Raw genomic sequence first — 15,849 nt, forward strand, 5'->3', positions numbered from 1 at the left:
TGAGATAGAATATGCATAACTGGGTCCAAACACATTCACATAGGCTCAAATTCTTTAGGGAGCAGAAAAATGAGGAATGGATTTCCTAAAAAAATAGCTGAGCAGTTTGTTCAAGTAAATCAACTTACTGTGCATTTAACAAGTGAGACAGATGCCTCATATTTTAATTAGAATCACCTTGCGGTGGGTTCTTATCTGCTCAACAAGCTTTAACAGTTTCTACACAGTTTTGTATTATGGGTTATCAGTGCGGTTTCATTCATTTAATACACATTTTTTGAATGAGGCAACATGGCCTCCTGTAACACGAGAGAGTGAAACTGTGCGCTCCATAGTCACATTAATAGGGTTTACTTTTATGCTTTTTGTTTCCTTTAAATTTTAAATGTTTCATCACTTCCTTACCAAGATGACATGATTGCATAGTTGTTATCATTGCTGCCTCACAGTTCTAGTGGACTGGATTCAAACACCAGCCTGGTTTTCTGTGTGGGTCTACATGTTTTCCCCATGTTTTGTGTTTTTTGTTTCTTGGTTTCATCCCACTTGCCAAAGGCATGCAAGTTAGGTGAAATGGCAACTGTAAATTGTCCCTTTATTATTTAGTGTTGGTGGGGGGAACATGAGCATGCCCTGTGATGAACTAAAATCCATGATTGGCAGGGGCCCCCCATGTCTCTAATTTGGAATAAGTAGGTTTTGAGAAATAGATTATTAAGTAGCTTTCTTAGCTTGAAAACATCTTTGTACGCAGAGAAATAAGTTTTTAGTTTGGGTTAGGGTGTTTAGCAGCATCCTGTTGGGCAGGGTTAATCTATTTACAGTGAAAGTCAGTTGACCCGAGTATGCATGAAAAATGGAATGCTGAAATCTCCACAAAGCAGCTTCAAATCATTCAGCAAATGCTAAACACTACATACTTCTACATGTCAATTATAATGTACTGTAGGTGCTCTTTTTTGACCATAATTTTAAAGTTAGGTTTGTAGTAATTGTTATACTCACATAAATTATGCATAGCCATAGAAGACACCATATTAACATATTTGTGAAGCAGTTGGAGACTTTAAGTTATTACAGTTTGAATCCTAACCCAAAATAAGTTGTGCGTTTCCCCTCATTTAATAGAAGCTATGGAAACAATTAGGATAAAGTAGTCAGATTTCAAATGTATCTTCTAATAGGCAGCATGGATTAACTTCGAAGGCACTACACTTTAAATCACAAGGATACTGGTTCAGTTCTGACCCTCTACTCAAATCTGTGATTTTGAATAAGTTTCCCCACCTGTATACAGTAAATTCATTCAGATGTATGTATGAAACACCTTTGAGTGGAGTTCACTTTCCTGTGTCTGTGAACTAAAAAAACCTAACATGCTTGTCAGGTTAATTGGCCATTATAAATTGCCTCCAATTTGAGTGGGCCCAGTGACAAAGTGGTGCCCTGGTTAGGGTTTGTTCGTATTTTGTGCTGTGATACTCTCCAGAACCTTTCCTGACCTTTTTTTTTTTAAATGCACAACTTCGTTTATTTTTGTTTTATTTTGCTGGATAATTTGAATTAGAATATGCTTTGTGAAGGTTTTGTTGTTCTTTCAGTGTGTTAACCTGAGCCACTGGAATGACATTAGTCTCAACTATATAGTAGAACAGATTAGTCTAAATTGAAAACATTGTTTTACTCTCACTCACAGAAATTTTGAAATTTGGGTGAAGTTCTTCTGTAAGACCCATGATATACGAATTCATTGTCAACGTTAAGGTACTTAGCCTCACTAAAGCTGGCCATTATTAGCACAAATTACCACTGGACGTTCTTAGGTCCACTTGCATAATAGTGAGGTGGTTAGTCAATTGGACATGGCCTTGGCAATGTATGAAAAGTAAAGAACAGGGATGCTGGTCCACATCATCATCACAGTTAGTCTGTGGTGGATCACAACTCTGATTTGACAACACCTGTCTCATCCTCTGATAGGTACTTCAGCCCTCTGCCACAAAATGCTAGCCTGTTGAAGGTAACAAAAAATAAAAATGGTGAATATTAAACACTAGAGATGAGATCTGACATTTTTTAAAAATATAAATAAAGTAAGTAGCAGTGCTTGCCAGACATGGTGTAAGTGTAGGTCTATTAAACTGATAAAAATGGCCTCTTGTCAGCTTGGACCTCCTTTTGCATGTAGTACAGTACATTTTGTGTGTGGGTGTATGTGGGGTCTCTCTCTCTCTCTCTCTCTCTCTTCTATGCTAATAGCCAAGAGAACAAAACATGAAGTCCACCCACTTTCACCTATGAATGGTGTGTGGCAGAAGATAGAGGAAGAAGAAGAATCTGGTTTGGGTGTTTCCAGGGTAATTCAACTGTCATATGAGGGCTAAAGGAAGTGAACTGCCATGGAATTAATTAGAATTATTCATGAGTTGTAAGGGAATAGATTGTCAAAATAAATACACAAGCTTTTGTGTGTTTATGTATACTGTAGTGCATTACATTGTTACTATCGCATTTCTTTTACCAAAAAAAACCATTTTTACATAGCATCTTTCCGTCTGAGCAATAAAACAAAATTAATTTTTTTGTATAATGAAAACTGTCATACATTGATGTATAGAATTAGCCTCTACATAAAACCTTTTCTAGCAAATTATAAGCAGTCTGTTATATAGTGTTTTTTTAGTCAAAGGTATTCCAAGATGTTTTACTAACGCAAGCTCATCCTTGTGCCCAGAGCAGCTAAAAATGTTTGTGACTCTGCACAACTATGTGCTATAACAGCAGACTATAAAAAATGGTTGCAAGAAAAAACTATTTTATAATTATATAGCGTAGTTTGTAATGAACACTGGATGAATTTTACAAAGTGGTTCACTAGTTTCATTAATACTAATCAACATTATTGATTAAATAAAATTTTTGTATAGCATATTTTATAGCCACCATCTGTTCATTTTTCTGAGATGTCTTTTTTCACTACTGGGCCTTGGGGAGCCAGATCTGCTTCTAATGTTATGGGGTGCAAGGCAGGAGATAACCCTATAATGAGATGTGAGTGATAAAACAGACCATGGGGACATTGTGCAAAAGGAGTGGAAACTGAGTCCAGGTTTATGCAGTTGTGAATCAGCAGTACAGTACTTACCATTGACTTGCCAGGACTCCCTGTTAATAGTCATCAGCTATTTTACAAGAACAGTATAATAAATACTACCCGTGTTTGATGCCCCAAATTCTCACGTGTAGTACATATTGTGCTTTTACAGATGACTTTTAAAACCTAATCAGTCTGTTTTAGATGCTACCTTTTATGAGTGACCTGATGTCACAAATTATTTTATACAGTACAATCAGTCTTCTTAGGGCTCCTTTCATAATGAGCACCACATTGATTCATTATTAAAAAAGTCAGTATTTTTGATAAAACTAGATACAACATGCTTTGCAAAGTTAGTCACTTATATAAATGCCAAAAAGGGACTCTGCTCTGGGGCCCTTGGACAAGGACCTCAAAATGCAATGCTGAGCACTTTGAGTAGTGAGAAAAACACTATATAAATGCAAAAAATTCTTATTGTAAAATGCCCACCTTGAATAAGTTTTGGGTCAAGTGAAGTGATTTAATCCAGTGAAACAAAGTACTGAAGGGTGAACCTACTATATGCTATTTACTGGGGTTTGGGAGTGTGTGATGTTGTTCCCCACCAGTTTTGCACTGTTGTAACATCTTTTTAGTGCCACAGTCCATCAGTGGGTTGTGCTTTTTAGTGTGCCAGCTCAAGTGTGTCCTTTTTCATGTGGTTCATCAACACTGCTAGACCAGGTCAGAGTAATGAGATCTTAAACCAGATTCCCTTCCTCTTTCTCTCTCATTCTTCTTATACAATAATTTTTCCCTAACCTGGCTGTTTTGCAGTGTTTTGTGTGTGTGTGTTTTGTGGGGGGTAAAGGGTGGACAGGTTTGAGCAGCTCAACTGATTCTTTACAGAACAAAGAACCAGTTGAATGGCTCACATTTGTCTGAAATACTAGAAGTAAAGGAAGCATTTTATAATCCCTTGTTGGAGGTCTGGAAACATCTCCGAGGCCTGTTAAACCTTTATGGCTTGGTTCAGCATGTGCCAAGGTACTAAGCGCAGGCCACCTTGGATTGACCTCTATGATAAGTGAGGTTCTGCGTTGCATGTTTTTAAGTGAGCTGAAAGAGGGAGATGGTTTGGGAGTGGCCTCAGAATCAGACATGATATTCCACTCCAATGGAGGCAGAATAACTTGCAACAAGAGCCAAACTCTGCCTGAATACCCTCTCCCTGTAAGTACAATGGCTTTGGGAGGAATCTTTCAGGCCTTCAAACATAGTGCCATCACACCTTCAAAAATGCAGCCTTGAACAGTGTGAGCAGTTTGCCATCACACTTTTGGGGCCTTCAGTTAATCTAAGGAATAAACTGAAGGTAAAAGGAGGAACTCTGCTGATTAGCAGATGTTGAGTAGAGCCATTGTTCCAGCTAGGAGCATTACTCCATTCTTGTTGGTTGTGGTTTCATCTTGTAGCTAACATATCATTGTCCAACTTATTTAACCCCAATTATGATTGTGGAGAGAAATGGGCACAGGGCAAAAGCCAGCCCTAGACAGGACACTAGGTTGTTGTAAAGTGCAGTTTGCACACACCTAGTATTCCTGCAAAATATTTCTTCTATGAGTCTTGTCAAACTGCTCCATGTGGTTTCTTTTCTAAAGGCGTGATGGATGGCAAGTGTTCTCAGAAGCACAGCCCGCTGATGACCGACCTGCACTTTCTTCCTCCATCTTATTGTATTTCAGTGTCACCTTGATTCCAGAGCTAGCAGAAAAAAGTAAAAAGTTGTAATAAATTGCACTGTCACAAAGATTCCACAATCCGCAGCAGGAGGCAAAAGTGCAAGTCGGTCACAAGTTGCTGTCTATGTGTGAGGCCGGGGAAGCTTACTTAATTAATTTAGACATATCTGTGCCTGGACCAGTTTGAGAGGGCAGGTAAAAAGGCAATGCGTTTTGATGTGATTTTCAGGCACAGCAAAGTAACCTTGTGCAAGTAGCTAGGAGCCTAGGCCGCGCTGTCCCTTTGTCCCCGCAGCTCATCTTTACCCCAGCTGCCACAGTCACTGCCGTCCAGCCAGAGGTCTCCACTCAGTCTGCAGGCCAGCAGTCAACAAACACACAAGTAAGTTCTGATGCTCTTCTTTTGCCTCCTTTGGACCTCCAATCTGTAGAAAATAACATTCTTTGCGGGGTGGGGATGTAGTGACTATCAACAGAGACACAAAAGGATGTAGTAGCCATCACTGGAGGTGTATTCAGAGCTGTATAGGACACCTAAACTTCACATTTATATTAGACCAGACCCAGAAATATCAACTTTGGAGAATACCTAAAATGTAAGAAATCATCCTTTACTTTGAGTTCAAAACCACTTTATTGCATGTGCTACATACAGTACTGTAGATGTTGTTTCACTGTGGTGTAAGAATTATAGTGTAAAGGGTTTAGCAGTCACTTAACCTGCTTGGCACCTCCTTGTTCTCTGTGTTTTATGTATAGTCTGTCCACTATGTATAGTCTGTCCAATGTGTTTGCTTTAGGTCTCGACTTCAGAAGCCTTTGATGACTGAGAATTTCACTATTATTTTTATGAAACCTTAACATATACAGTATCTCACAAAATTGAGTACACCCCTCACATTTTTGTAAATATTTTATTATATCTTTTAATGGAACAACACTGAAGATATGACACTTTGAGACAATCTAAAGCAGTCAGTGTACAGCTTGTATAACAGTGTAAATTTGCTGTTCCTTCAAAATAAATCGGCACACAGCCATTAATGTCTAAACCGCTGGTAACAAAAGCGAGTACGCCCCTAAGTGAAAAATGTCCAAATTGTGCCCAAAGTGTCAATATTTTGTGTGGCCACCATTATTTTCCAGCACTCCCTTAACTCTCTTGGGCATGGAGTTCACTAGAGCTTGACAGGTTGCCTCTGGAATCCTCTTCCACTTCTCCATGACGACATCACAGAGCTGGTGGATGTTAGAGACCTTGCGCTCCTCCACCTTCCGTTTGAGGATGCCTCACAGATGCTCAATAAGGTTTACAGTGCATCCAGAAAGTATTCACAGCGCATCACTTTTTCCACATTTTGTTATGTTACAGCCTTATTCCAAAATGGATTAAATTCATTTTTTTCCTCATAATTCTACACACAACACCCCATAATGACAACGTGAAAAATGTTTACTTGAGGTTTTTGCAAATTTATTAAAAAATAAAAAAACTGAGAAATCACATTACATAAGTATTCACAGCCTTTGTTCAATACTTTGTCGATGCACCTTTGGCAGCAATTACAGCCTCAAGTCTTTTTGAATATGATGCCACAAGCTTGGCACACCTATCCTAGGCCAGTTTCACCCATTCCTCTTTGCAGCACCTCTCAAGCTCCATCAGGTTGGATGGGAAGTGTTGTTGCACAGCCATTTTAAGATCTCTCCAGAGATGTTCAATCAGATTCAAGTCTGGGCTCTGGCTGGGCCACTCAAGGACATTCACAGAGTTGTCCTGAAGCCACTCCTTTGATATCTTGGCTGTGTGCTTAGGGTCGTTGTCCTGCTGAAAGATGAACCGTCGACCCAGTCTGAGGTCAAGAGCGCTCTGGAGCAGGTTTTCATTCAGGATGTCTCTGTACATTGCTGCAGTCATCTTTTCCTTTACCCTGACTAGTCTCCCAGTTCATGCCGGTAAAAAAACATCCCCACAGCATGATACTGCCACCACCATGCTTCACTGTAGGGATGGTATTGGCCTGGTGATGAGCGGTGCCTGGTTTCCTCCAAACGTGATGCCTGGCATTCACACCAAAGAGTTCAATCTTTGTCTCTTCAGACCAGAGAATTTTGTTTCTCATGGTCTAAGAGTCCTTCAGGTGCCTTTTGGCAAACTCCAGGCGGGCTGTCATGTGCCTTTTACTAAGGAGTGGCTTCCGTCTGGCCACTCTACCATACTGGCCTGATTGGTGGATTGCTGCAGAGATAGTTGTCCTTCTAGAAGGTTCTCCTCTCTCCACAGAGGACCTCTGGAGCTCTGACAGAGTGACCATCGGGTTCTTGGTCACCTCCCTGACTAAGGCCCTTCTCCCCCGATCGCTCAGTTTAGATGGCGGCCAGCTCTAGGAAGAGTCCTGGTGGTTTCGAACTTCTTCCACTTATGGATGATGGAGGCCACTGAGCTCATTGGGACCTTCAAAGCAGCAGAAATTTTTCTGTAACCTTCCCCAGATTTGTGCCTCAAGACAATCCTGTCTCGGAGGTCTACAGACCATTCCTTTGACTTTATGCTAGGTTTGTGCTCTGAAATGAACTGTCAACTGTGGGACCTTCTATAGACAGGAGTGTGCCTTTCCAAATCATGTCCAATCAACTGAATTTACCACAGGTGGACTCCAATTAAGCTGCAGAAACATCTCAAGGATGATCAGGGGAAACAGGATGCACCTGAGCTCAATTTGGAGCTTCATGGCAAAGGCTGTGAATACTTATGTACATGTGATTTCTCAATTTTTTTATTTTTAATAAATTTGCAAAAACCTCAAGTAAACTTTTTTCACGTTGTCATTATGGGGTGTTATGTGTAGAATTCTGAGGAAAAAAATGAATTTAATCCATTTTGTAATAAGGCTGTAACATAACAAAATGTGGAAAAAGTGATGCGCTGCGAATACTTTCCGGATGCACTGTAGGTCTGGAGACATGCTTGGCCAGTTCAGCACCTTTACCTTCAGTTTCTTTAGCAAGGCAGTGGTCGTCTTAGAGGTGTGTTTGGGGTCATTATCATGTTGGAATACTGTCCTTCGGCTCATTTTCCGAAGGGAGGGGATCATGCTCTGTTTCAGTATGTCACAGCACATGTTGGCATTCATCGTTCCCTCAACGAGCTGTAGCTCCCCAGTGCCAGCAGCACTCATGCAGCCCCAAACCATGACACTCCCACCACCATCCTTGACTGTAGGCAAGACACATGTGTCTTTGTACTCCTCATCTGGTTGCCGCCACACACACTTGACACCATCTGAACCAAATAAGTTTATCTTGGTCTCATCAGACCACAGGACATGATTCCAGTAATCCATGTCCTTAGTCTGCTTGTCTTCAGCAAACTGTTTACGGGCTTTCTTGTGCATCATCTTTAGAAAAGGCTTCCTTTTGGAACGACAGCTATGCAGGCCAGTTTGATGCAGTGTGTGGCATATGGTCTGAGCACTGACAGGCTGACCCCCCCCACCCCTTCAACCTCTCATACGTCTATTTTCAAAAGACAACCTCTAGATATGACACTGAGCATGTGCATTCAACTTCTTTGGTTGACCATGGCGAGGCCTGTTCTGAGTGGAACCTGTCCTGTTAAACCGCTGTATGGTCTTGGCCACCGTGCTGCAGCTCAGTTTCAGGTGTTGGCAATCTTCTTATAGCCTAGGCCATCTTTATGTAGAGCAACAATTCTTTTTTTCAGATCCTCAAGAGAGTTCTTTGCCATGAAGTGCCATGTTGAACTTCCAGTGACCAGTATGAGAGCGTGTGAGAGCGATAACATCAAATTAAACACGCCTGCTCCCCATTCACACCTGAGACCTTGTAACACTAACGAGTCACATGACACCAGTGAGGGAAAATGGCTAATTTGGCACAATTTGGACATTTTTCACTTAGGGGTGTACTCACTTTTGTTGCCAGCGGTTTAGACATTAATGGCTGTGTGTTGAGTTATTTTGAGGGGACAACAAATTTACACTGTTATACAAGCTGTACACTGGCTACTTGACTTTGTATCAAAGTGTCATATCTTCAGTGTTGTCCCATGAAAAGATATGATAAAATATTTACAAAAATGTGAGGGGTGTACTCACTTTTGTGAGATACTGTAAGTTTATTTTTTTAAAGAAAATGTATTCAGTATTAGTGAAGATTTCTCTGTGGCAATGAGATAGTGAGCCAATGGACCACCAGTATCTAATCTGCCAGTGTTAACTGTCTCTCAAACCCCTCTTTCTAAAGACAAATAAATGCATTTTAAAAAGCGTTCGCTTCCAGTGTTGCTGCTTTTCTGCTTTGCCCCAGCAGAGGGTGTTCAGTTTTCATTTTAAGTCCCCAGCCTGTTTTTTCTGGAAAGAGATTTCCTATTCAGGTCAGCGGTACAAGTGAGAAGTATATCTTCTGAAGTTGCTTTTCAGTTTGAATTCACCCGATCAATTAAGTATTATTGAAAGAGTTGTACAGATGACGGCAGTGTACAGTATATATTTATGGAGCCTTCCAATCTGGCAAGGAGGACATGGATAATACAGATAAAGAAAAATCCAATGACACTTGAACATAAATCTTATATATAGTATATGGCCTTTATAATCATTCCCTACCTTCATGATAATTGTAAACTGTTATTGATGCATTAACATAAGGGTTATGACTGCTGTTGCAGTGCATAAAGCAAAATCATTTCATTATTTTGGTGTTAATACCATTTACTTGCATTTCCTCACCAATGATTTGTATTTTCTGATTTAAAATTAACAGGTTTTCATGCAACTATCAGTATGAAAGAAAACAGTTTGGTAGGCTTAATGTGCTAAGAAGTAGGAGTTTGATTTTATTTTTTAATTTATTCTTTAAATGCTTACATAGTAAGAAAAAAACTTTACTAACAATTTGAGTGTTGAGTGATAAGTAATGCCTTTTTTGGAGCATTTCTGAAAAAGAGCATTTTGTAGGAACAAATATATAACATTCTCAAATCCACTTACTGTAATACGATTGAGGGTTACATGGGAGCCCATAAACTTTCCAGGCAGTAATGAATGAAGGACAGGAAGCAACCCTGAGTACCAGTCCATTTTCACAACAACAACAACAACATTTATTTATATAGCACATTTTCATACAAACAGTAGCTCAAAGTGCTTTACATATTAAAGAATAGAAAAATGAAAGACATAATTATAAAAAAATAAATCAACATTAACATCGAATAAGAGTAAGGTTCAATGGCCAGGGGGGACAGAAAAAACAAAAAAAACTCCAGACGGCTGGAGAAAAATAAAATCTGTAGGGATTCCAGACCATGAGACCGCCCAGTCCCCTCTGGGCCCACCTGTACACACCCACAGTAGTAACAGTACTAGTCACTAATTAACTTTCAGGGCATATCATAGTGATGTGGGAGGAAAACAATACAGAGACAAAAGAACCTTTAAACTCTGCTGTACCCTTATTAAATATATCATTTTAAATGGAAGCAATGGATACTACAATGAGTGATGTATTAGCAAAGGTCCAATTAGGCATCCTCTGTAACTATTCATCCATTATCCAACCTTCTATATCCTAACTACAGGGTTACAGGGCTCTTCTGGAGCCAATTCCAGCCAACACAGGGTGCAAGGCAGGAACAAACCCCAGGCAAGACGCCAGCCCACCGCAGGGCACACACACACAGACACACACAAACACCAAGCACTCACTAGGGACAATTTAGGGTCGCCAATCCACCTAACCTGCATATCTTTGGACTGTGGGAGAAAACAGGAGCACCCGGAGGAAACGCGAGCAGATACGGGGAGAACATGCAAACTAACTGCGAGGCAGCAGCGCTACCACTGCGTCACCGTGCCGCCCCCTTTGTAACTATATTAGTACAATTTAATTGAGTTTAATTGCGTTTATCATTCACTGCATTCTTAACTTGCTGTATGCATGCACATATGATAACTTCTGTTTGCTGAAGTAAATGGATTTGACTTTTACTAATCACTTTTTGGCTTTTTGCATGCTTTGGATGTATTATTATTAATAAAATCTACATATCTTCAACTTCAAATTCCTTAAATATTAGCAATATAGTTAAATATTTGTTGTGGTGTAGTAACTAAGGATTTAGACTACAAACTTTAGGGAGGGCACTTTGATGCCTGTTAATTATAATAGTAATAATACAAAATACAGAAAACTTCCATTCATTCATGTGTTTTCTAACCTGCCAATAAAGACGAGAATCATGAGTATGTGGTGCTTCCCCTGACAGATCTGGGTGCCAGTTTATCATAGGACACACTTATGCATATCTTTGGATGTGAGAGGAAAGTTAAGAGGGCTGGGGTGGAGAGGGTAAAAAAATCCACAGACAAACTGAGAACATGCAAACTCCACACAGCGCCTAAACCCCAAATCAAACCGTTAAGATACTTAACTAGCTACTAAAATGCTATAACTAATAATATTACTAAGTTACCATTAATATAATTAAACTAACTGGTACTAACATTGAATTAACTGGCATTTTCAAGCTGCTGGTATCTAACATTAGCATTTTTTAAAAATACACTTGATAGGATGTAGTATGTCAGATATCATTTGCTTTAACTTTTCAATAGTTATGATATTAATTGTTTAATGTTTATTTGAATTGCAGTTTTTGCAATCATTATTAATGGCTACATTATGATGAAGCAATTATGATTACTTTTATCTACTTTTATTAGTATGGTGTAATAAGCCTACTACAAGTACCCCAATCTACTGTAGCTACTGACCTTTTAGACACAGTGTCCAGTTTAATAAATGAGTCTTTACGGCTGTGTGTCCCTTTCTTTCAGGTTCAAAATCTGGCTGTCCGTAGTCATCAAGGTACCTCTCCGTCTCAGACTCCACTCCAAAGCTTAGGACTCAAACCAGTGTCTAGTGGGCAACCTCCCCCCACGGCTAGCAGCAAGATCCTTGGCCAAAGCAGCCAGACACTTGCAGCAAAAAGTAATGCACCAGAATGCTCAGCAGATGCCACAAAGAAAGGAGAGAGTCCACCCACCCTTGAAGCCCGAGTGGTTAATGTGAGCCGGAATGTGACTCCTGTGACCAGCCACCCTCTTATCACCCCAGGTAGGTGAGCAGACAACATTTTGTCCCCTGGAGTCACCATTATTGTAGAGCATTTGGTAAAGATTTTTGCCTTTTGGCTTAATTATTATTCATAGAGATACTATGAGATGGGATGTACTATGTGATGTTGAAACAGAAGGTGGAGGTGGGTGGTGGTGGCGGTGGGGGGTGGAGGCGGGTTACACAGCCTGATTCTTCTAAACTTACCTTAAGCAAAAGAGTTCCACAATACTATTCTGCTGTTTCTCCCATTTTCTGAGACTCTCCCTTTTGATTAGAAACACTTGTGTGTGTGGTTGAAATATTTTGCTTCAGTAATTGTGTGGGTGATAAAGATGTCTTTACTAATAAGTAACTTATGGAAAAATCTGTAAACCACCGCTTTTCCCACGTCTCCTCCAGTCTATCTGTGCCCCCTTTTGACCTGTGTATATTTTGGTGAATTCTTCCCTTGGGCTAAGGTGGTGTGTAAATTATTTGTAATTTGAACCCTGAACTTGTTTGCACTGTGAACCTCCAGCACTATGGCCAGGCACAGAGAATTTCTGGACTGTAATCTTGAGGTAGTATGTCTTTGCTGTGTGCAGTGGCAGAGTAAACTTGTGGACATCTGCATACGTGTGAAAGTATTTACACCCTTGCGCATTTTCAACCATCTGCTGCCTAAAATTGTAATATAGACTATATAAAAAGGTATTTGTTTTCCTGCTCTATGCATCATTCTCTACAGTTCAAATGTGAAAGGTGAAGTACACAAATCTGTCAAAAGTAATTATGAAATGGAGACTTTTAAAAATTCTTAAGTCAATATAGCCTGCAGCCTACAAGTATCCATTTGCAGCCAAGCCTCCTTTGTGCACCAGCAAGTAAAGGAAAATAAACACTATTTGAACATGAGCGTTTCCAGCTATGAACCTTCTTGTAAACCCAATACCTAGTACAAAGCTGTTATCAAAAACATAATGAGAATGACAAACACTCTTTTATTATAAAGGGAAAATAACAAACTGTAGATGTCACCTTTTGTATTTTTTGTCATATTTTCATAAAACTTGTCCAATGGCATTATAATCTTATAAAAGAAATTTCTTTTGCAACCATAATAGCCATGAGTCATTCTTGGTAAGTGTTTGCCAGGATTCATAGCAACTATGCAATTTTTAAATTCTCTGGCAACACTTCTGGACCTCAAAGAAAGGTAGTGCATACGCTTCTTATGAAACATCACTCTTCTGTGGTTACTGCAGTGTTTTTCCTTTCCATCTAATATCGCCAAAACTGGGTGCTTGACAGACCCAAAGCCCATTAACATGGCATAGGAAGGCCACACCTCCAGATCTTTGGTCAGGTATGACTTATAGTTGGCCCATGAAATGCTCAGTGGTGTGCATTACACAGTCCCAAAGCCTACTAATGTGACCTAGGAAGCCTGCATGTCTAAGTCTATCGTCATGAATGTCACAGTTTGTCGTGAGGTGCACGGCCACCTCCCTGCCTGTTGTGAAAACAACCTGAAACCCCCACTATGCTTTTTCTGTCAATGGTGCGCATTTAAGGCCATGGTTGCCATGAGGTGCATTCCTATATTGCAGCCTGCCACAAGGACCTGAAGCTGAAATTCATAATCTGCACATCCCATTCATTTGTCGTGTTGCGCGTTATCACGTCATATGCCATCGACTCAGACAAAGATCAAGGCTGAAGGCCCAGGAACTTGAAAGTTTTTGCATGACAGACAGACAGACAACCCTTAGCATTTTATATATACAATACTTGGATTCATCTTAGCAGAATAGCTCGAACCTTTTCACATTGGGTAGTGAGTATGTATTTACTCTGCTCTTCCATTCTCCCCGCAGATTTTTCATTGAATGCATGTTTGAACTTTGACTTGGTCTGTTGACTGTACTGCTCCTTATTTCTTGTGGTTTGTTGAAAACTAACTCTGCATTTCAGATGGAGCGGACATTTCCACAAAATCTATCCATACTTGACACTATCCATCCCTCCCTTCACTTACACAAGTCTCCCTGTCCCTAACGCTGTAAAACATCCAAAATCATAATGCTCCGACCCCAACACTTTACTCTGGAGTTGTTATTGCTTTGATTTAACGGTCTCCTCAGGACATGTGACTTTTCTACAGCAGTTCTTTCCTTCTTGCCACTCTTCTTTCTGTCCTATATATGTAAGATTATCTAAAAAATATTGAAACTGAATACTTTTTTCATCCTTATTCAGATACATCTAAAGTTTTTGTTTTTAAGTAACAATGGTAGAACCTGACGGACACCCTGGAGATATTAACAGACATCAGAACTTTCTTTGTGACATGTTTCCTATCTGTACCTGTGAATACTGTAATCCAGGAGTTCTTTTGGGAGCACTAGGTTTTCACTTTGTTTCAAAGTCATACAAGACAAAACTCCTGCTTTATTCTTCCCCAGGAGACTTCAGATCAGTAGATCTGCTGGGACTGGACAGATATGGGCTCTGTTTAACGCCTGTCTTGTTGCAGTTTTTGGCATCTGAGCTCATGTGATTTATGGATATCAAGACTGGCAGTGGGCAGTATACGTCTGCTATACCACATAAAATTATTCTTGCAGTATGGAATTCAAATAAAATGTTTTACCAGTAGGTATGCTAAAATTAGTTAAAACTTGCAAACTCATTTAAACATAAAACACATTATGTTTCAAAATGTGGAAATCTGTGTATGCAAAAGAAAACAAGAAATATAATTTTTATGTTAGTGAATTAGTGTCTTCATGTCTTTGTTACATGAACTGGGTGTAATAAGTGAGCCTACCCCTTTAAAAATAGACAATGATGTGCAAATCAGCCTGATTTGGTGAGTCAGTATGGAGTCCAGTCCCCCCCATGACTTCACATTAGATTAAGTGGAGTCCCAAACATAACAAAAGAGGAGTGAGACGTCCTAAAATTATTTACAAAAGACTTTACTGGCCTGGCCAGTCCTCCTTTGCCTACCTGGAAAGGATTTACCTCAGTGGGGCTTAAACCCAACTCCAGTGGCCTGACTCAGGCCCAAAAGGGATTTTAGTCTCGAAACAAAGCTTAAACCCCGCAAAAATATATCAAAAAGCCATACAAGTAAGAGGGTAACCATAAATCTCAGCTTGTGAACAAGAGGGCATCAAATTATATTTATAAAAACTATTTACAAACACAGAAGGGAGCTTACTCCATTGGGCCTTATCAAAAAATAAATAAATACAAGGAAATGCTCAAAAGAGGAAACTGAGCATAAAGGAGTTTAACAAAGTCCCAAAATGAAATCCAGAAAACAGAACCTTTAAAACAGAGCAAGAAAAACCAACAACAAACAATACTTACAACTCTAGATGCTTGACTGCTGAATCCTGCTTCTGGCTCAAATATACAAGGTAAAGCCAGAAGGAGGACTCAGCAGCTGTGACATCAGGGAGAGCCAACCAAAAAGAACATACCTGCATTTAAAGATACAGTTCATCAATACATAACCACCTACAAAACCAATAAAAATAATTTTTCGACATGAAATATATTAACTCGTACAGTATATACTCACATAACTTCAATACATGACAGATGTCACATCTAAAGCCACTGACTTAAAAAGGAGGAGAAGACAGGAAACTTCTGTGTCGTGAGTGAATGAGAGAAAGAAAGAAAAAGAAGCAGCAATTTTATTGGTTTAAGCCGGAGAGGTGAATCCCTGCAATCCAATCCATTTCAATGGCAAGGTGCTAACACACATTTTGATGGGTAATGAGGTGCACCTGTGTGCACAATTAATCATTAATATATTCTTATTGCTATAAATACATATGTTTCAGTCTGAAAAGTACACATACATTATAGTTGACCTACCAAAGCCAT

General features: G+C 39.7%; 1 protein-coding gene across 4 annotated transcripts in view; it reads left to right on the plus strand.

The window, feature by feature from the left end:
* Positions 1-15,849, plus strand: part of LOC120530905 (polyhomeotic-like protein 2) — a 113,698-nt gene that overhangs the window by 58,135 nt on the left and 39,714 nt on the right. For 2 of the 4 annotated variants that reach the window (XM_039755692.1, XM_039755693.1), the window contains exons 6-7: positions 5,054-5,206; positions 11,685-11,964. In XM_039755692.1, coding sequence (XP_039611626.1) covers positions 5,054-5,206; positions 11,685-11,964 — 433 coding nt within the window. The remainder of the gene's footprint in view (positions 1-5,053; positions 5,207-11,684; positions 11,965-15,849) is intronic. The other 2 variants (XM_039755694.1, XM_039755695.1) reach the window with 2 other exon arrangements.

This window comes from Polypterus senegalus, chromosome 6, assembly GCF_016835505.1.
Source record: "Polypterus senegalus isolate Bchr_013 chromosome 6, ASM1683550v1, whole genome shotgun sequence".
Lineage (NCBI taxonomy): Eukaryota > Metazoa > Chordata > Cladistia > Polypteriformes > Polypteridae > Polypterus > Polypterus senegalus.